Source organism: Chelonia mydas, chromosome 11, assembly GCF_015237465.2.
Source record: "Chelonia mydas isolate rCheMyd1 chromosome 11, rCheMyd1.pri.v2, whole genome shotgun sequence".
Taxonomy (NCBI): domain Eukaryota; kingdom Metazoa; phylum Chordata; order Testudines; family Cheloniidae; genus Chelonia; species Chelonia mydas.
Window position 1 is genome coordinate 35754100 of NC_051251.2, and position 23056 is coordinate 35777155.

The window sequence follows — 23056 nt, forward strand, 5'->3', positions numbered from 1 at the left end:
AAAGTGAAGGCTGTCAGCAATGATACAGTGACAATCTGTTACTCTACTTCACCAGTAGGCATCAGAAAAAATAATTAAATATGAGAGCTTGCTTGAAGGCATAAAGATGATGTGTGGAAGAGTTGGATGCAAATTGAGGCTTATATCTTGCTCCCTGGGTTGGCAGAGGCTGGGAACACACCTAAACTTGGGGGAGAGGCTATTGTGCCTTTCTCAGCGAAGTTCTCTCTTGCAAATTAAAGAGTAGCAGTTCACACATTCTCAAGAGAATCACATCCTGTCCTTTTTGAGAAAGATGGTGGATGTGATGCAGAAACTTGAGGATGCTGGTATGAAAAACATGGGAGAGATGGGGAGGTATTTAGGGCTCTGACAGATACTGAATATTTCACGCAGAAACCATGATAAAAGAGAAAGAAAAGAATGGTTAATAAATAGGGTGGGAATCAAAGGAAAAGAGACAAAATAGGATCAGAATATGGAAAAGGAAATATAAAAGGTGAGAGTAATCCAGTGCAGGGGAGTATGAGAGGGAGGAAGAAGTGTAATAACGTGTAAAAACTGTAAAACATTAGGAAGAACAGAAATTCAGTTGATAAGACAGGAAAGGGTGATAAGAGGGCTGTGTTAACAAAATATTAAAAGCTCTATTTGGTTTATAGCTACAGTTGAACGTTGTTGGTAGTGCAGGGGTGTGTTGCTCCTGGCATTGGTGCACTGCAGGGCAGCACAGTGCCTCCAGGAGATGTTGTGAAAGAGGGATGATAGGGGAATGTGTTTTCCCTCTTAAAAGGGCCAGTTTTGCTGGCTAGTGCGGAGGAGAGGCTTCTTGCCTCCACTCCCTTGCTTTGCACAGGGTTAGGTACAACTGAGCAAAATGGAATGCTAAAAGAAAGGAAATTTACAGTTAAGATGCAAAGGCCAGATTCTCAGCAGGTATAAATTGACATTACTACATTGAAGTCAACAGATCTAGCCCCAAATCACCAAGTCACAGTGGGTGCAATTGCACTTTAGTTTGGACTAGATTTTGGCAGATGATTCTGAACAGTCAATTTCCTTTAACTTGTGGGTTTAAAGTGATACTTTAATGGTTGACAGACTACCAATTTAATTCCCTTAATTTTTTAATTTTTTTTAGTCCCTATGAAACTGAACAAAATACTAGCCTGTCCAAAATTAGGGCTGCAATGGTGGAAAAATTCCAGCTCCCATGTTTTGTTTGGTGGCCCCCTAAGGGTGCTACTGTGGGTGTGTTAATATCATGCCACTCTTCCACAGTCTATTTCTGTTCCATTTTTAAGCTTGAGATGACAAGAATCCTGATCTGTTAGCACTTGAAATTAACAAGAACTTTTTCCAATAACCTGCAAATTTATATATTAATATGTTCAAAAGTATTTAAAATGTATAATGTATTAAATCTTAGTTTTAAAATGTAAAAGCAGCTAAGCACACAATCTAAAGCTGACTGGGAATTTATTCACATAATAGGACTCACAGACCTCAGTCAGCACAGCTATAACTCCTGTTTACAGCAGACTCATGCTCCTTTGGATAACATTTTGCTACCCCTAAGTTCTAGCTAGTTTTCTCAGTGGAATAGTGATAATCACCTTTCTGCCCTCCCTCAGCCACCTATGTCTGCCGTATGCACTTTGTCCCTTAGGATAACTTGAGCTATAAACATGTTTTATGCTGCTCACAATGCTCCCAATTAATCGCTCTCTATTATAAAGTTTTAAGTCATCCCAGCAATGTATAACGCAAGTGGAAGCTGAGCCTGGCCAGCTGTTGCAATTTTTTTAAAATGGCATTTCTATTTAATTGTGGGCCAATTAACTACTCAATTTTCTTTCAGATAAAAAACCCAAACACAATAGGGAGCTGCTTAATGCTTCTTAATGCTGTGCATCTTACTGATCTTTTCATTACCCAGTGAAACAAACATGCTGGTCAAGTCACAAGGGAGCACTGCTGAAACCTGCTTTTCCAAGGGAGCAAAATAGTCTGTTGTGATGCCACAGCTCCAGGTTCTCTCAGTATCGCAGCCTGCCCAACGTAGGGAAACGTGAAATGATCAAACAGCTCTGGCCTACACAGATCACTGGGCTGGCCATTCAGCACCAGGGGCTGTTTCCACACTGTTTGGCCTAATCTGTTATTTTAGATGAAAAATTAGAAACAATTTAGAAAAAGTAGAGAATTTTGAGCCTGTATTCTGTCTCACAAAATGACATTGTGAAATGTTCGCTTGACAGGCCTGATCACACTAATGTAGAGGTGCTCTGGTTTAGTAGTTTGCCATTGTAAAAAATTGCCATAAGAAGCAGTATATCAGGAATTCCTGAGTTCTGATCCTAGCTCTGCCATTGTGGGTCTTTGGGCCAATTATACACCTTCTGTGTGGTTTCATTTCCTGCTCTTTAAAATGCGGGTAATGATACCAAGCAATGAGTTTTGAGAATTAACTGGCTAGTGTTTAATAAAGAGCTTTGGAGACAAAGTGTTATATAAATATTGCACGCACAAAAACTACATTAAAAGATAGGAAATGCCAGAATTAAAGTTGCCTATGTAACCTCAATCAGGCACCCAGGAAATGAGGAACACACAATTAATGACCACCTCTGAAAAGTTTGGTTTAAGTTACTAACCTACAGCACATAGGAATTCTGTGGCAGAAGCAGGAAGAGAATCCAGTTCTCCAAAACAACGTGCATCTGCTTTAATCATGAGAGCCTCCTTTCTCTTCCTGCAATCCCCTGCATCATTCCCAGCAAACTTTCTAACTTCTGCAACAAATGAGGTAAGGGTCCTACAGACAATACCTTGATTCATTTCCAGAGCAGATCCGTTCTATACATACATGGGTCTAGTTTCTTAGGTTTTTAAAAAAAGCAAACTGAAAGAACAGAAATTCCATTATGTGGCATCATATTGACACCCACATGGGTCATCAGCAGAGTTGGAAGCTTTGGCTTCACTGCACAGACCTCTGACATTTGAGCTATCTGAATAACTGATAACAGTAGTAGGTTATCATCCTCTGTGTGGACCAGCACTGAAAGGAGATGAGACACTTTACCAATGGGTTTCAGATATTTGCTGACAGCAGAGGAATGGTGCGAGTCAGAAATCATGGGTTCCATTCCAGGTTCTGGAGGAGAGTGCGCTCTAATAAGTACAGACTCTTCTGCCTGCTCCAACTAACCTGGCCCCTTCAGCTCCATTCCCTCCAATCTGTGCCCTTTCTCCCAGTCCTAGTCTTCCTCACTGAAGCCCACTGTCAGTCCCAATCTCCTTACCCAGCCAGTCCCAGTCCCAGTCTGTCCGTCCCCCGCTCCTCATCTGATCTGCTTCTTTTTCTGCTGCAGCTATGTTCCCCATCTCCTGTGTCTCCCAGTCCCAATCTCCTCCCTGCCTTGGCTCTTTATCCCAATTTCTTTGCCCTGTCAGTCCCAGTCTTCCCTTCTGGCTCCTCATCTGATCCCCATCTCCCCGCACCCCTGCACTGCCTCCCATTCCCCCTCCACCCCTTGTTTCCCTTGCTTGCTCACAGTCTCCTTGCCTGGTCAGTCCAGGTCTTCTCTGAGGGCAGGCTGTGTGATCTAATGGTAAAATCTATGAATCCTCCACTCCCTGCAGATCCCAGCCTCCTCTCACCGCAAACCCTGTCCCTATTTCCCTCCCCCTCTGCTAGTTTCCAATCCCAGTCGTGTGTCCTTATCCCCATATAGTCTCTTTGTTGCAATCTGATCCCCACTCCAGGTCTAGCCCTTGTCTCCTCTGCTTTTGAATCACACGGCTTCCTCTTCCATGCTCTGGGTGCCAGCAAGGGCGTGGGGGAGGGTCATTGAGAACAAAAGAGAGGAAGCCTTCTTGCTCTCAGTTCAGGTGCCCGTGCCCAGACGCAGAATGATGACCCACAGTAGCCCAGAGCTGCAATTACAGGAAAAATCCTGCTCAGCTCTGAGCTGGAGTATACTGGGTGCAGACAGCATCTTCAGAGTTTTTAACTGCGAAGTTCTAGCGTGTATATACTGAGCATGTGCAAACTGCAATTTGTTAAAGGCTTATAACTAAGCTTTTGTCTTAGATGAAGATTTTGTCATGGCTATTTTTAGGGTTCTCCAGGTTGCCACTGCCACTTGCGGTGGCAGGGAGCTGCGGGGGATACCCTGCCACCCGCAGCAGCCAGGAGCTATGCCCCACAATAGCCGAGAGCTGTGTGTACCCCCACCGGGGCGGCCAGCCACTGCGGGGCACCCCCTGCCCAGAAGCTGTGGGGTATCCCTGCCTCCCACAGTGTCTGGGAACTGGGCGGCGGCGGCAGCAGGACCCTGCAGCTCCCAGCACCTTTGGGCTGAAATCATGGAGGTTTTTGGAAGTCTCAGATTCCGTGACTTCTGCGACCTCTGTGACAAAATCATAGCCTTACTTATAACTTGGTCTCATTTGGGCAAATTTTCATGGGTCTAGCAAAAGCCACTTCCTGACACAAAGGCTACAAGCGTGCCAAATTTCAAATCTCAGCTCCAGAGCCCAGGGCTGCTAGAGCTTTTCAAAGGATAAGTCACCAGAATTTTTTAGCATGAGCAAAACAAATCTTTCCCTAGCCTCGTTCTCAGAAACAGCTGAACTGTTTTGGCTGAAATTTTCAAAAAATATTCAACCTGAATCAGTTATCCAGCATGGAAAATTTCAACCCAAATAGTTAAAGTTTGGCTACTCTAGCCAGCTGAAATCCATGTCTTACAAGGGGAAGCATCTGGCAACTAATGATATGCAGAGCTACCAGCCCTGCTTATAATCAATAATATCATATAACATGAGTACAAATAACTAGCGGCTGGGCTGTGGACCCATCTGCACACTGAACTATGTGCTGCATCTTGCTGAGGGGCACTGTAGGAACTGCTACCCCAAAAAACTTTGTAAGACTAAATACAAAAAAAGAAACCTCAAAAAATGTTTACAAATAAATACTGCCCTAATTTACCTTGCTAGAACTTAACTACCTGCATGACTATATCCAGGTTGCTTCCACCTGCTAGAATCAGGAAATAGATATGATAACCAGCAAGTCCCTGATAAAAGACCAAATTTTTTCCTTCAGTAACATGAGCACAAGGGACCAGGTTGAGCATACCTGGGCAGGGGGCATATAGGGGAACACAAGCTCCTCCACCTCTGCTTGCTCTTGAGCCCATGGAAGCCCCTTCTGCTGCAGCTCCATAGGGGCAGAGGCTCCACAGGTCATGGACTATGCAGGGCTGATAGGGAAAGAACTGGGAAACGTGACTTACGATATTCTGCCCTCTGAGCCTGACATATATCCCAGTGGGAGTTAATGTTACTCCAAGCAGAATTAACTCCTGCAGCATCCTTTCAGCAGCTGGTACTGTGCAGCTGCAAGGAACCTGTCAGTGGCAGCTTGGCTCCTGAGGGAGAATTTTCATTTCGTGTCTATGAAAAGTCAGTTTCCTCCATGTAGGATGCTTGTGCTTTCCATATGTTCATGGAGTTCCTAACTCAACAGCAAGTGCTTCATGAGACCAATAAACTGTTAGAATTCTGTGCCTACTAGAAGCATTTTTCAAAGTGTAGCACTGTATTTACACAAGGATTCCTTTTTTACTTCATAAATGTTTTAAAATTTGAGTTAAAATTAGCTCTCTCTCTCTCTCTCTCACACACCCATACATATGCCCCCCTCACCCGCAACATGTCCTTGGCACTCACTAAAGTCCAGTCGTCTCTTAAAGGAACACTTGAAATCAAGACAGTCCTTAAAAATTAATTACAAATATTTTTAGTATTGCACCTCCCTCAAGTCCCCTTTCCCAGGTTCTCTAGTTTTACAGTTACATTCTTCTGTTTCTAAAAATGCCTTTCTGTCCCACATTGTGGTTTAAAGACCACACAAGCAACAAGGGATACTAGGTGATTAGAGGGGAAACAGTTTAAATGAGGATATGCTTAGTGCTGTCAAATGCACGAAGTGAACAAACTGAAAAACGTGAAACATTTTATTCTCTAAGCCCTTTCAATTATAGTTAAGGCTCCATTTTAGCCATGGGTATTTTTAGTAAAAGTCATAGACAGGTCATGGGCAGTAAACAAAAATTCACGGCCTGTGACCTGTCCATGACTTTTACTATATACCCCTAACTAAAACGTGGGAGGGAGGCACAGGTGCTCGGGGGGGGGGGGCAGAGGTGCTGTGGCTGCTGTGCTGGGGGAGGTGGCCTGGAACCCCGTTGGTGCTGGGGGGGAGAGTTGGCGGGGCTGGTAGGTGGGTGACCAGATGTCCCGATTTTATAGGGATAGTCCTGATATTTGGATCTTTTTCTTATATAGGCTCCTATTACCCCCCGCTCCCCCCACCCCGGTCCCAACTGTTCACACTTGCTGTCTGGTCACCCTACTGGCAGGCCTCCTACCCGGCTCAGCATGTCCCTGCAGCTTCTAAACAGCAGAGGAGCCAGAGGGCTCTGCCTACTGCTCCTGCCACAAGCGCCGGCTGCGCAGCTCTCATTGGCCAGGAACCACAGCCAATGGGAACTGCAGGGGCGGGGCCTGCCAGCAGTGCGTGAAGCCTGCCGCCTAGGAGCTGCAGGGCCGTGCCAGTGGGAGACAGGGAGCCCCCAACCTGAGGTAAGCGCCCCCCCACACCTCCCAACCCCCTTCCCCGAGCCCCCTCCCACACACCCCAACTGCTGTGGGCAACCCCTGAGCCAGCAGTGGCCACTACAGAAGTCAAGGAAAGTCATAGAATCCGTGACTTCTGTGACAGACTTGCAGGCTTAATTATAGTTATTTAAGGTGTTACTTGTTAAAATGGGGTAAAACCTTTGACAAAATTAATTTTTAAATTGATGGTGTCCCTTCAACTCTCTTCACAATGGGATAAATCCAACTTGAATAGCTAGTCCATTCATTGGGAGAACGAGTGATCGGTAGAAATCTGCCCACACTCCACAGCTACAGAGACAGTATGTAGCAGTTACTGCAGCCGAATAGTCCCCACAATGGGAGGACTGAATATCAATGATACAGCATCTGCTGTGGTTCAACTCCTATGGGCTCCTGCAGGGTTTGGCCATCCTTGTACCATTTTCCTAATGATGACCCACCCCTTTGCACAGCAGAACTGCTGTATTTTCACAGCCTCCATGGCCCGACTCAGGGGCTGACTCTGCCCCTCTCGGATTTACTCCTTTATTTTGAATACTTAGTAGCTGCTATTTTCCTTTAGTTCTGTTTCTCCCCCTTAATTTTGGTTAGTTTCTGTTGAAGCAGGGGGAGGAGGTTTTTCCTTCTGAAAAACCTTCTGCCTGGAGAATGGTTTTAATTCTAAAGTTTCCTCAATTTTATGGTGGCTGTGGAAAATCCCCCGTTTCCTCCTCCCTCTCATGCTGCTCATCTACTGCCAGGTCACAACTCTCCTGCTGCAGCTTCCAGGACCAGTTGCTAGGCAACCTTTTTCCACTCCCTTTCCTATGCAGCCTGGCTGTTACAGGGCCCCTTTCTCAGAGCAGGCGTAAAGAGACAGAACCGCCATTGCAAATCCACTTGTTTTAATAGGGGAGTAGTTCTCCTTACATTTTCTTCTAGACAACTTCTCATCTGTCATCCTCAGTTCAATTACCACCAAACTGTCCATTTCCTTCTGTCAGTCCCATACTCAGATATCATGAATGGAAATGATATACTGTACAGATGGAGTTGGTGCTGTACCTGAGACCATTCAGAAATGGCAGCGAATGCAGTAATCCACTTGCATAGTGATGCTTTGCAACAGTGCTTTACACTTGTGTTCTATGAGCTGCACTTGCTTCTAGCTGATTTTGGTGTATTTTAAGGTGTTAGGTTTGACATTTAATCCCTTAAATGTTTTGTGTCCTGGTAACCTCCCTCCCTTACCATCTGATATAACAACAGTTACTATCAGCTATAACACTCATGTCTAAAATCCTCTGGTTTAAAAGAAAGGTTACTTGCAGCAGGTCATTTTGAGTGAGGGGTTCCTGACTCTCAAACTTACCTCCCACACATGTTTAAAAAGACCAAAATTGGCCTGCAGAATCTTTAATGCTAGTGATGATGTATGAGCGAGGGAGAATATAGATTCACTTTCAGATCCCACATTAAGCTTGCATGTATTATATTACACTTATTAAAAATAATCGTAGAGGAGTTTTTAAACTAAGGGGCAGGGGAGGGAAGAGGTACAGAGGAGCACATGGTTCGGACAGGCACATCCCTTAGCGGAGGATTTATTAAAAGGATACTCTATATCCTAGTAAAAAGGAGAGGACAGAAGTTGATAAAGTACAGGTAGGAACTGAAGGGAACTAGTCAAATGAAAGAGAGTACCATTCAGTTACATCCCAGGAAAGCAGACAACTAAATATTGACAAATTTTATAAGTGCTTGTATACAAATGCAAGAAGTCTAAATTCTAAGATGGGAAAACTTGAGTGCCTGGTATTAAATGAGGATATTGATATAACAGGTATCACAGAATCTTGGTGGAATGAGAAATATCAATGGGAGATGGTATTACCAGGGTACAAAGTATATAAGAATGACAGAGTAGGTCGTGCTGGTGGGGGAGTGGCAGTAATGTGAAAGAAGGCATAAGGACAGATGTAATAAAATCTTCAATGAATCAAACAGTATCATAGAATCACTATGGATAGAAATTCCATACTTGAATAATAAGAATCTAGCAGTAGGAATATGTTGCCGACCACCTGACCAGGATGGTGATGATTGTGAAATGCTCAGTTTGATTAGAGAACTACAAAAATAGAAAACCCAATAAAAATGGGGAATTTCAACTATCCCCATATTGACTGGCAACATGTCGTCTCAGGATGGGATGCAGAGTTAAAATTTCTAGGTGCCATTAATGACTGCTTCTTGGAGCAGCTAGTGCTGGAACCCACAAGGAAAGAGGCAGTTCTTGATTTTGTACGTTGTGGTGCACAGGATCTCATCCAAGAGGTGACTACAGTTGAACCACTCAGGAATGATGACCATAATGTAATTAAATTGAGCACCCTTGTGGGGGGAAAAATACCAATGAAATTCACCACAATACCATTTAACTTCAAAAAGAGGAACTACACAAAAACGAGGAGACGGGTTAAACACAAATTAAAAGGAACAATCACAGGAGTGAAATACCTGCAAGCTGCGTGGAAACCTTTTAAAAACATAGAGGTTCAAACTACATGTATACCCAAAATAATAATAAAAAAACCAGTAAGAGAACAAAAACAATGCTGCCATGACAAAACAGAGTTACAGAGGGGGTTAGAGACAAAAAGACTTCTTTGAAAAATTGGAAATCTGATTCTACGGAGGAAAACAGACAGGAACATAAACTCTGTCAAGTCAAGTTAGGTAGGTTAAAAAAAGAATTTGAAGAGCTACTAGCAAAAGCCACAAACTAACAGCAAAAAAAAAAAAATGTTTAAGGACACCTGAATCAGGAAGCCTTCCAAACAATCAGTGGGGCCACTGGACGATAGAGGTGCTAAAGGAGCACTCAAGGAAAACAAGGTGTTGCAGAAAAGCTAAATTAATTCTTTGCATTGGCTTTCCCTGCAGAGGATGTGAGGAAGATTCCCACACCTGAAACATTCTTTTTAACCATTCTTTCTCTTCCAAATCTGAGGAACTGACCTAGATTGAGGTTTCAGTAGATTTGGTTTTGGAACAAATGGATAAATTAAACAGTAATAAGTCACCAGGACCAGATGGTATTCACCCAAGAGTTCTGAAGAAACTCAAATTGCAGAAAATGAAATTGCAGAACTGCTAACTGTGGTATGTAACCTATTGCTTAAATCAGTCTCTCTACCAGATGACTGGTAGATAGCTAATGTGATGCCGATTTTTAAAAAAGGCTGAAGAGGCTATCCTTGCAATTACAGACCTGTGAGCCTAACTTCAGTACCAGGCAAACTGGTGGAAACTATAGTAAAGAACAGAATTATCAGATACATAGATGGACATGATATGTCAAGGAAGAGCCAACACGGCTTTTGTAAAGGGAAATCATGAGGGAGTCAACAAATGAGGATAAGGGTGATCCAAAGGATATAGTGTACTTGAACTTTCAGAAAGCCTTTGTCAAGGTCCCTCACCAAAGGCTCTTAAGCAAAGTAGGCAGTCATGGGATAAGAGACAATGTCTTCTCGTGGATCAGTAACTGGTTAAAAAGATAGGAAACAGGGTAGAAATAAATGGTAAGTTTTCACAGTGGAGAGGGGTAAAAAGCAGGGTTCCCCAAAGATCTGTACTGGGACCTATGCTGTTCAACATATTCATAAATGATTTAGAAGAATGGGTAAACAGTGGGGTACAAATTTTGCAGATAATAAAAAATTACTCAAGACAGTTAAGTCAAAAGCTGCCTGAAGAGTTACAAAGAGATCTCATAAAACTGGGTGACTGGGCAAGAAAATGGCAGATGAAATTTAATGTAGATAAATGCCAAGTAATGTACATTGGAAAACATAATCCCAACTATATATACAAAATGATGTGGCATAAGTTAGCTGTTACCACTCAAGAAAGATGTTGGAGTCATGGATAGTTCTTTGAAAACACCTGCTCAATGTGCAGTGGCAGTCAAAAAAGCTAACAGAATGTTAGGAATCATTAGGAAAGGGATAGGTAATAAGACAGTAAATATCATAATGCCTCTATCTAAATCCATAGTACACCCACAACTTGAATACTGCATGTAGTTTTGGTTGCCCCATCTCAAAGAAGATATTAGAATTGAAAAAAAAGTACAGAGAAAAAAAGTGATTAGGAGTATGGAACAGCTTCTGTATGAGGAGAGATTTAAAAGACTGGGACTGTCCATCTTAGAAAAGAGATGACTAAGCAGGGGATATGATAGCGGTTATTTACTCCTTCACATAATACAAGAACCAGGGGTAAACCAATGAAATTAATAGGCATTAGGAATTAAAACAAACATAAGTAAGTACCTCTTCACACAATGTAGAGTCAAGCTGTGGAACTGGTTGCCTCGGGGTGTTGTGAAGGCCAAAAGTATAACTGGGTTCAGGAAAGAATTAGATAAGTTAATGGAGGACAGAGATATCAATGGCTATTAGCCAAGATGATCGGATGCAATCCCATGCTCCAGGTGTCCCTAAACAGCTGACTGCCAGAAGCTGGGACTGGATGACGGGATGGATCACTTGATACATTGCCCTGTTCTGTTCATTTGCTCTGAAGCATCTGGCACGGGCCACCGTCAGAAGACAGGATATTGCGCTAGATGGACCGTTGGTCTGACCCAGTATGTCCATTCTTATGTTCATATATGATTTTACTTGTAAACTGAGCAGTAGTGATCTAAAAATCAGTGTGACATAAAAAATGTGTAACTAACACAACATCACAGTCACTTTTCAGACCAGAACTATGATTAATGTTAGTTGCCCAGAACCACTGATTGGGTGTTACAATGAAATTAAAATCTTATATCTGCATAATACCCTTGTTCCCAAAAGATAAAAATTATTCACGGTGGAATTTCTTGTAATTGTGCTATAGTTAAGACTGATATGGGGCTTCAATCCTAAATACCTTCATATGTTTATAACAGTAATGTTTAAATAAGCACTCAGGAGTCAGGTTTGGCAGGAGAGAAGTCACATCACATTTTAGTAACTGCACAAGGACTCAGCACAGTCTCACTCTGCTCAGGCTATGCAGAAACCAAAGGACCTTTGTAGCCGTGCTGACTCACCTCCTACTGGTCATGCTGGGAATTAGCTCTCTTGGACCACCAGGGCACCTTTTAGTAGCAGTGTCTCACTCACCATTACTTCCACTTCCTCCACCATCTTGACCCATGTGACTCCCAGACTTCAGTCCTTCCACTTGCCTCAGTGGCCAACTGCAGTCTCTAGTCTAGCCACTGGCTTCAGGGCCAAAATGCAGTCTGGATTTAGGCTACTCTCCTCATTGGCAAGTAGGGGGAAAGAGTGTGTTTGTGTGGGGGTGGGGCAAGGACCCTATAACTGGTAAACACTTACTGCCCCTCCTGCCTACTTTCCCTGGGCCACTTCCCCCAGCCCTAGCACCTTCCCTGCCCTTGCTTCAGGGCCTCAGTCTAGTCATCATCAGCCAAGAGTTCCCCTATTGCTCTATTGCCTTGCCTTGCCTTGCCTTGCCTTGCCTTGCCTTGCCTTGCCTTGCCTTGCCTTGCCCCGCCCCTTGGCAGACAGTCCTTCCCCCTTGCCCTCCAGGGAGGCTTGCCTTTTGCTCACCTGAGCAGCCCTTTATATATATGGGCTGCTCCAGTAAGCCTTCTCCTGATTGGCTCTCCCAGTGAGCCCTTTCCTGATTGGCGGGGTTCTGTGCAGCCTCTGTTTGTTTACTGACTTTGAACTAAAGATAAATAGAATTGTTGACAGAAAAAGACAGTTTCTTATGTAAATGATAAAAGTGAGGGTGCCAGATATACAAGATAAAGGATAACCAGAGATGAGACAGTACTTGTTATAATATCGCTGTTGTAGTAATACACTTTTATCAGTTTATTCCACTTGGTCTGCCTTTCCTCAAATAGTTTAGTCTTTAAACTCATACAGATTTTACCTTTGTTTTTTCTGGTTCTTTTCTTCTTTTCACCACATTGTTTTAGACACTTGTTTCTGTAACCATAATAGTGAAATACACTTATCTGATGCAAGAATTCATAACAGGCATCTAGCCTTGTTTAATTTCGGTAAATTGGGTTATTTTCTTAATGCTATAGTAACAGGAACCTGGCATACATAGCGCTAAAATAACTCTTGCAATTGAGGCCATTAAACTTTCCTTACAGGGTAATTTGGTATTTTCCTTACATAGTAAAATCCTCCACCTAGCCTAGAGTTGGCCATATGCCACCTGCTCCTGCTGGAGGCCACCTGCCTGGCATAAAGGATACATAGAGGGCCAATGGTGATCCTGGTCCCCTTAGGGACCATTGCACCCAATGTAACAGCAATCCCGAGGCTGTTGTAACTCATGTCATGGGCTGACCTGATCCCTGGCTTTCCTCAAAAAATAGCTTCCCAGCTTCCAACTTCCCTCCCTTAGGCAGGGATGCCAAGTGTTATGCATTCTCTCACACAGTGCACTGCTGGGATCTCATGCATGCAGTGGGGCTACAGGGACTGAACAGAATTTTTCCTGCAATTATTCTTCCTGGCCACAGTGGATCACTGTGGAGCCAGATGCTGGTGATGAAGGCAGAGCAACTCTGTCTTTACTGTCTGTTCCATCTGCTCCTTAGCTGGCAGCATGGAAGAGAAGGAGAAGACAACAGGTTGCGTGGGCAACACCCGAGAGAGGGGGGATGAGAGAGGCCAAAGGGAGTAAAGTGAAGCTGTGGCAGAATGTGCTGGGAGCCTGTTTCAGGCCTGACCTTATCCCCCACAACTCACCAAGGCTCTCCCACCCCAGGCCAGCACAACCTGAGGTGAGAACAGAACATGGAAGTTTGTGCATAGAATTAGACACCCATAATATGGTCATAATCCCATTTGCAGGTGGCCTGTGACAAGTCTCCAACCCTTTGTTCGTTCGTGTTACAGACCCATGACCCCCCTCTGATCTCACCCTCCAACCACGTTTGACAAGCTTGCAATCTATCTCCCATCTTCCTCAAAATTCTGTCAGAAGCATAAACCCCCCAGAGATTCACCCCCTTCCTTCAATTCCTCCTCTTTTCTGGGCTGTCCTGTGAGCCACCTGTAATGTGACAAACCTGTAATACCAGCAGCACCTAGTTTCTGAATGCAACACATGCTCGTCACAGTATGTAAAGGAAGAGATTGTAGCACTTCCTTAAGGTGTCAGTGTATTTGACTGAATATCTAACATACGAAGGGAACATAATTAAAAACTCTCATTCCTTCTTCTTCTTTTTTGATTTTATTTCTCTTTTAAGAATGAGGAATGAGAAAATTAAGTAAAAAAACAAACTGTCAATGCAAGATTAAGGTTGAGAATTTAAACACACAAAACTCAGGCATTTTGAAGATTAAGGTTTTTAGAGTAACATTAACATGCTGCATTGTAAATTATAGTAGGAACTACAGTGACCCTACACTTTGGTTAAAGTTGCATAATTATTTTCATGCCATACCCTATTTCAGTTGCACGTAATTTTGTGGAGCTTTTACTTCTGGAATTGAAATTGGCCATACTTTCACTCTTCTTAAAGTTGAATGTTTGGAAAGTTTAAGTAAAAACTGTTCAGCCATTTTAAATATGAGAGAGTGTTAGAAATATATGTACTTTTCCCAATGTAAAAAAAGTGACTATTTTTTAAAGAAACAGCTGAAGGTAAAAAACTGAAATTTGACATGGAAATAGACTTCATTGGGGAAAAGTTTCTTAATGTGTTCTGATAATATATGGTTTTGATTTGACCAAGTTTTGATCCTTTCAAAATCTCACACTATATATGTACAGTATATTTTGCTTAGAAAATGTTTCTAAGCTTTAAAAATGCTGGCTAATGAAGGCTGTACTGCATATGCGTGTGTGGGGTTAACTTAGCTGTTTAATCAAAAGTGTACTGAAGGTATAAAAGGGCTATAAAGGGCAGCGGTGCACATTGGGCCAGATTGTGATGCCCTCGCTTTATTGAGCCATCAGTCAAATGTGAGTAAGAGGGGTTGCAATCTGGCTGTTTATAAAGTGTGCTGGTCAAAGCAAGTGGACACACAGGAACTGTTGGCTGAGACCCTGCAGGTAGATCTACTGCATAGTTTGTAAAGTTGTCAGGGGAGGACCAGTGTGATGTTCCTTGTTAGCTACATGGCTTTTAAGATTTGAAAAAGAGGAACTCTCATGTAGATCTCCTCAGATATGGGAAATGGCTGTGCCATTCTACCCAAAAAGTTAGATAAATGAATTACATTTGCCAATTTTCTGAAGCCATCTAAGTTTCAAAGTCCAGAAGAGTAAAATATTTTTTCTTAAAAAAAATAAAGACAGAAGAAATTCCATTTTAAACATATGGTTTATTTTATACTTTACATATAAATGACTTTAATTGACTCTGTAAAGCATGCACAGTATAGTACATACTCTAGGATCCTTGAACATGCTTCATATTTGTATCTAATAATATAGAAAAAATTGTGTATGAGAAATACTACAGCACAGTGGTGGTAAGAATTACAATTTATGTGCAACATGGTTGCTGTGCTCATAGGAACATTGATTTTGAATTTGCTGAATTGTGCATTTAAATTCTCCACTTTTACATTTAATGGACGTAGTTATTTTTTAGCTGTCCCTGCGGGAAAAGCTGGTAATTTGTTTTTCTTGGGGGTTTATTAACCAGGATTAATTTAGCTGGAGTGCCAAATGCTCCTAGGATGTCAGAAAAAGAATGACAGGGTTCTCTCAAATCTACCTTATCAGAGGGTGAAATTCACACCAATGCAGAGCTCCTACACAAGGCTCTGAGCATCACTTATGCTCCACTTAAATTCTACCCCTTGTGTGGGTCCTCAGCACAGGGATGATTTTTTCTCTGAATGAGTAAAAGACAAAACACAAGAGATATTTATGGTCAAGAAGAAGCATTTTAAGGACATTTTCAGAAGTTTGCAAGTGAAATGCCCACTTTTTAGGGAGTATGGGTAGATATCACTAGTGAGACAGATGTTCATGGAGTTCATCATTGGCTGCTCTTTTGACCTGGAGGCCTATGTTGAGACAGTGATCAAGACTGGCTACTATCTTATCATAACAACTTTTCATTCTCCATTAACATTTTGTGTGGTTTTACGTATACTTAAAAAATTTGTACATGTAGGTTATATTGTATTTTTTATTTGATTGAGGTCTACATTTGTTTGTTGCTGATCTTATCTATCTTAGGTATGGTTAATTATAAACTCAATCAAGATTTTAGGTGGCTATTACCATCTCCAGCTTCTCTGCAGAGTCAGCCATTATTTTCATATACAGCTCTTCCAGTGGTCATCCCTGTCTTTGTCACATCCAGGCTGTACTAATGTATTCTACTCCCTATAGGTATATAGTTCTCTATAGTGCAGCATACATTGTGCTGTACTTGCTGCCCACTTGTCCACTCCACAGTGCCCTTTCACTTCACTTCACACTTTGCCATTGTTTCTTTCTCTCTCTCTGTCTCCACTGCTCCTTTTTTAACCTATGCATGCAAATGTTAGAGCTTGGGTTGTGGTGCCATAGAATCTCAAATCCCTACGTTAGTACAATAAAAATCACACATCTCAACTTTTTTATGCAACTTTTGCAAATTAACTACTAATATAACATCCACACTTTTTAAAGTCTATTATCCAATCAGATTGTTTACTGCTATGAGTATTCCCCACTGATTTTCTTGTCAACTGCAGGATCAAGGCTTTCGGTCATCTTCTTTCTAGTATTGCAAATGTATTTTTTCATCTTGTTTGCTATTTCTGTGTCCTTTTACTTGTCTCTCACTATTTTCTTCTTCTGTGTGTCGCTTGGTCCCTTTTTTGTTATATCTTCATTGTGTATATATCACTCCTTTCTGTACATGTGTTTGTTCTTCAGGATACAGGATGGCCTTTGCAGAGGGAGAATAGCATTCCTGCTTAGTTTTGTGGTGCTTATTATCTTACATTACAATAATGATGGAATCAGACTTCTTACCCGAACTGTGTGGATTAGGCAAGCTTTTGAGGTATTTGGGTTATTTGAGCTTTTATGTATACATATACATATCTATGTATTGTATGTATATAATCCACATGACATTAGACGCTATAGTAGAAATCTCATGACTTAAAGTATTTAATGTGTGATGTCTTTGAATTAAGCATATTAACTGTATTTATGGATAGTTACTATTTGAGTTGTACATTTGCATGGTTTAAATTATGTATTTAAAGAATAATTGAAGGAGTATTGGTGGGAAATTGTAGTCTAAAGCAAAGTGAAATAATCAAGACAGATACATTGTTATTTGTTGAGACCTAGAACACACAGGGCTGCTGCTGGGGGATACCTAAAGCAATTGTCTTAAGCTTGGGATGGTATGCCTCTACCACACCTGCATATCAACCCTTGCCTAGCTAGAGAGCTTCCCTTGTTCTGAGCACTGCTGTGCTGAACAATGACACAGCCTTGACCCCTGTGGGATTTTATTTTGTTACCTAATACTCTGATGATGAGATTGCACACAGTGCATGAGTTACTGCAGTGGCTCCCCTTGGGCTCTGGACCACAGTAAAAAATCACACAGCTATTTTTCTTCCACTCCTCCTCTTGAAACTCTGGACACCTTTCTCTCCTTTTCTCCCTACTACCTGAGTAAATGGCTCTTGCTCTGTACCCTCTCCCCCAGAGTGGCATCTCTTCTGAATCTGGGGCTCTGTCTCATAATCCTCCTCCCCTAAAGCTGCAGCGTGGCTTCATGCTTCCCTCCCTCCTGACTCCATCTGTCAAGGCCACAGGAGTGGGCTTTTCCTGTGCCTCATGGTTTTCTTACTCCTCCCTTCTCCATTCGAGCCTCAAATTGCAGTGGTCCACTGTTCTTTGGGCTCCTCTTCACAACCCAAGAGAAAAGCGGTAGCTGCTGGATAATGAAATGGATATGGAGTGAAAGAACGAATGAATGAGTGCTTGAGAGAGAATGGATAAGGGTAAGTATGGGTGTAAAAAGTGAGTGATAGAACATAGTGGTGAAGAGATAAGGAAAGGATAGCTAGCCAGGTGAGTACATGAAAAAAATAAATAAAAACAAAAATAGTTAAGAATAGAAAATCCAGAGAAAGCAGGAGAGAGAAAAGGAAAAGGAAATAAGGTAGCATTTGGAGTGGGGCCCAAAGGGGATTATTCAGTGGGCTGCCTCGGGGTCGAGTTTCTGAGGTTCCTGCTTCTGCATCTGGTTTGGGCACTGTAAATCCTGTCTGCATACCTGAGCATAGATTCAGTGCAGTACTGAGCTCCCATACCTGCCACCCTCTACCCGCAACTTGCACCCAACAGCTGCATTTCTCTGCTGCTTGTATTGAAAAGACATCAAATATATCTAATTCATTAGAAAAATTATGTATCCCTTACCTTAAATTAATCTAGACTGCCATAGGTCTCAAGAACTGCCGTAGTTGCAGCCAGCCTGGGCAACACCCATTTCTCTATCCCTCCTCTCTTTTGATCAGTGTAATTTTCGCACTTTTAATATCTGTGACCTCAGCATCAACAGGTGTTGCATGAGTTTAGAGAGTCGTGAAGACTGGAAAGATTCTGTAAAAGCCAGAGTTTCAATCCAAAAGCCTCAGGTTAAGCAAGTATTTGAGTATCAAAAGTTTCTAGTTGAATTCTGTAGTTGGTTTCTTACAAAAATGTCTTGTGATCATATATGAATGCCATCTAATGGTTGTAACAATTACAGCAGCTAGTAGTCTCTTGCACAGGAAATGCCAGATTTTACTTCAATAACCAGGATCCTTTAGCAGGAAGTTAGGTGTGGTCTGTTGAAGGAGAATTAAAAAAAAAAAGAAAAAAGAAAAAGGCATGATGGAATTTTAGCTGCATTCTTCATGATGTCGTTCCAGATCCACACAGGTGCAAGATTCTATACTGGTAATGCATTTTTAAATTGTAACCTATAGTGTTTAGAGAGGATTCTGTCTTTTTCTATCATTAACAATAAAATCTGTAAGGATTCTGCAGTAGGACCACTTTCATTTTCATAATTAACCCTTCTGCTGCCACCAAACTATACATGTGTTCCAACAGCAATTTTCTCCAAAACATCCATGGCAGGATGCACCAGGTGAATTTGACTGCAGTAGGAGAGCATGTTTCACAGATGTACCTGCAGAAGTTGCAGCATGGCTGTGTGTGTGTTTTGGAGGAGATGGATATGAGTATGGTGAGGACGGAAGAATGGAGAATTAGACATGGTGTTAGCTTCTATTCAGATAGCTCTGAAAACATGAAGTTGCTGCAGCTGTGGTGGAGTCGGAAAAGTCTATGTGTACTTAGTAGGGAAATAAAAAAACAGATTGTGCAGGAAAATTCAGTTGTCACATCATTTTAAGTTGATAATTGCTTTTCTGGTATATCATCTGGCACTGAAGCTGTTAATCTTGATTTACATTTGCAGTTTTATTACATGAATAATATAATTTCCCCATTCAGATAAAAAATCTTGGGAAAATTATCAAATGCACAGATTACATTCATTATTTCAGATCATAGTATCTCTGCATTGGAAATATTTTCCATTTGTCATTTTTGGCAGAAGTATAAGGTGGCTTTAAAAGAAGATGGTTCTGCTCTCAGTTCTGAAGATTAGGCAAAATATATACAATTTAAAGATAGCAACAGATAGTAAAGGGTCTAAGAATGTTTCGTAGCGAAGACCAATTTGGATTTAACACAGAAATTCTTTCAGCACATGATATGTTACCAGAAAGGGGATTTGCGTTCCGGTACTTAAGCCTGGTTCCTTGCTCCCTAATCTGTGAAGCCAACATGCTTGTCCCTGAAAAGAGGGAGCACCTCACACTCTATCAAGCATCCTTCTGGCTGATGCTTTCAGTGTCAATGATGGGATCCTGAGGAAGCCATGTCCACACCTCCTCACAGAGGGAGGGTTGGTCTGACATAAGACCTTTCATGGTGGTAGTGTTAAAAGGGCAATTGTGCTGGATGCTCCCACCACCCGACACCACATAATAAACACTCTTTTAACTGTTAATTTATTTCAGTGAGTGTGCGGGAAAACATCCTTTTATACTACCCAGTAACTATCTCATTCATTAGAATGGTCACAGCATTTTCCGGGGAGAAAGAAAAGAAACAATTTTTCTATTTACTTTTAAAATTAGTTTATACACTCTCTATAGCTGCAAATTCATCACTTTTCATAAGCAATAAATTAATTTTAAACTACAATTTTAAAGGTTTGTTATTTTTCCAGACATCTGAAAGAGACCAAATGAAAAGTTAAATGCCCTATCTTGAAAGAAAAACGAATGAATGGATCAATTTCACAACACCCCATTCTCATACAAGTATCCTATTTAATAAATTGCCCTACAGACAGTGATACGAAGGTATATCAATTTAAATTGCTTGTGTGGTGGTAGTCTAATATTTTTCTGTGTTTTTATATTTTTAGCACTTTTTTATGTGAGAGGCTAAACGGTAATTAAGAGGTGCAGGATGAAAAGATGGCACAATCAGTGCTGGTACCACCAGGACCTGACAGCTTCCACTATTTCACGAGAGAGTCACTTGCAGCTATCGAACAACGTATTGCTGAAGAAAAAGCTAAGAAGTCTAAACAAGAACGTAAAGATGACGATGATGAAAATGGACCAAAACCAAACAGTGACCTGGAGGCAGGAAAGACACTGCCATTTATTTACGGCGACATACCTCCAGGAATGGTGTCTGAGCCCTTGGAGGATCTGGACCCATATTATATCAATAAAAAAGTGAGTGTTTCTTAAGACTGCAGTTAAGATGTTTCTGTTAGAGATTAAGAGTATTAAAATGATATAGACCCTCTGCAGGACTCCCTTTTTTCCACTACTTTGGGCCCAACCCAGATGTAGTGCTCCAATAGTTGACTTCTTTGGCACTGCATCCAGTAAAACATGTTTGCAGGATCAGGCCCCTGGTTTATTCTGGCATTTCACTCTTATTGTATCTGTATGTGAAATCGTCATTTAAGGATGTCAGTATTTTCATTATGAAACCCACTGAAAAGCTGCCTTGAATGGCCCTCTTGCTTGTTTTCTTCACTATTATGTGGAAAACTTAGGTTTTATTCCTGATCCATTCTCTCATTGCTTTGGGTTGTCAGGGGCGAGGCGTTAGGCAGAGATAGTATACCAGTGTGCTCCTAATGCATTCCTCCTCACCCTGTAATCTACAGAGACATTGTATCTTCTTCCTAGATAGTTTGGGTGAAGGACTGTTAGTCTGTGAAGCATGTTCCTTATCCAGAATAAGGTTGCTGTAATAGAGGGCTCAAAGGAGAGCTTGCAGTCAAAGAGGCAGGGAAATATGGGAAGAGGTGGGGCTCCTTGCTGGAGTATTCATAACATAAAAAACTTCTTATTATACTCTTTAAAAATATGTTATTGAAATAGAAATATAGAAAGGTAACATTTTTGCATAATCCTGTAATATGTCCCATTGGAGCCAGGCAGAGAAATACAGAATACGAGGCCCTGTTTCCTCCGATGTCCCAGATCTTCAGGTTTCGGGCCGTGCACTGTACATACTCCAACAACAGAAAAACCCGCTCCATCACAGGATAAGCCAGAGTAAACTCTGCTAGCTGAAATTCATGGAATTTTCTGTCTTCAGGATTTTTTGCTGTATATGGAAATATATTCCCCTTGAGAATTAACTAGTACTCTCTAAAAACAAAAACAAAAAAACAATCACTATTAAGAGACATACATTAACTGAGCAAACAAAGGAACTATATCAATCCCCATTAGCCATTTTCAGTTCTGAAACCACAGCAATATAATGATGAGATGAGCTTAAGACAGATAGAAAGAAGCCTTAAGAAGAAATATGTGTCTTTATTTGCTCAGTGTTGCGTTCTGAAAGTTCACATGTTGACAAACACTTCATGCTGTGGCTAAACTGAGAGTTATATCTGAAAATGAAGTTGTTTGATTTAGGATCATATTCTGCTTGCCTTACTCCAGTAACTAGTCCTGTTGAAGTCTGGGAGTAAGGCAAGCAGGATTTGGCACCAGCTGCTAGGTTTTTTCCCCCCTCAGTTCTCCACTAAAAATGATGTAGGACTCACCGTTGGAGATCTGAAACTTATCATCAAGATCATTACGCTTTAGACATCAGAAAAGTAATTATTGCTATTAATACTGAAAATGGGATAGCCGCCTCCTTCTAATTGCTAAAACAGTTTCACAATTGGCCATGGGATAGTGATGTTGCAGACCAGGTTATTTTTCTGAACTATGGTGGTTTAAATGCTTTACAAGTTTATGCATTATGATCAGAATTTTTTGTAAATTTTCACTGATTTTCCTTGAGTTTTGTACATTTAGGTCAGGCTCCATTTTCCTTTCATAAATGTGTGTCAGCAAGCTTGCATCACACAAATGATGGCTTCAATAAGAATTTGTCTGAATAAGGGCAGTAGAAAAGGTGTGAGGAGCTCAGGATTTCAGCCAGAATTTCCTGAAATAAAGGGATGAAGTCCCAAGGGAAACAAAGAGAGAAGGGGTCAAAAATGTGGTGAAAAGCAAATGAAATTCCAAGTGTACTGAGGACCAAAATAAAGGCTCATTAAGGACTAAAATATGGTTCTGGGAGTCAGTAGAGGGCTGGGGGTGAGAATCAGTGTGTGATTTAAAAGTTGTAGCATTCATTCTGGTGGAGGGAAGTACTATGCCTCAAGGGATACAGCAGCAGCACTTACTATACCTGTACATAAAGCATAGCATGCCCTCCTCAAGCGCTGCCCTCCCATCCTAGCTGATGCAGTGGGGCCACTGGCAATACTACTGGTTTCTGTCCCTTTCGACATGTCCAGTGCTGCCTGCAGTGCAAAGAAGTCTCTGTTACAGTCAAGGAGCACAGCTATTTACAGTATGGCTTTCTCCTCCATCGGGAGGAAAGCAGCTCAAGCCTCTCCCACCTCTGAGCTTGCCTGAGCAGAGACCGTCTTAGTTTGGTCCCATGTGTATGTGGAATATAAATGTTTCAGAGACTTAGGTGTATAAGGTGTGTTGAATAAAAGGTTGAGCCTTCTTGGCTTCTCTGGTTTTAAGAAAATATTTTCATTCAAAGCTGTTCCATTTATAAATGCCATTTTAACACAATCAAAATATATAACCTATTACTGAAGCTGTGGGCAGAGGGTAGGAATTGAAATACAAATCTTCACTGAATTCTGTGTGCTAATTAGGTAGCACAGATAAGCTTTTAAATTGTTAAAAATGAAAGGTAGATGTATTCATGGCCAAAAAAGCCTCATGATAAATATAAA

The 23056-nt window shown here is 41.5% G+C and overlaps 1 protein-coding gene across 4 annotated transcripts in view; it reads left to right on the plus strand.

Annotated features, from left to right (window-relative positions):
- The window catches only part of LOC102940288 (sodium channel protein type 2 subunit alpha), a 124267-nt gene that overhangs the window by 6478 nt on the left and 94733 nt on the right, over positions 1-23056 (plus strand). For all 4 annotated transcript variants that reach the window (XM_043525358.1, XM_007056630.4, XM_043525357.1 and 1 more), the window contains exon 2: positions 20198-20516. In XM_043525358.1, coding sequence (XP_043381293.1) covers positions 20250-20516 — 267 coding nt within the window. In that variant the 5' untranslated portion in view covers positions 20198-20249. The remainder of the gene's footprint in view (positions 1-20197; positions 20517-23056) is intronic.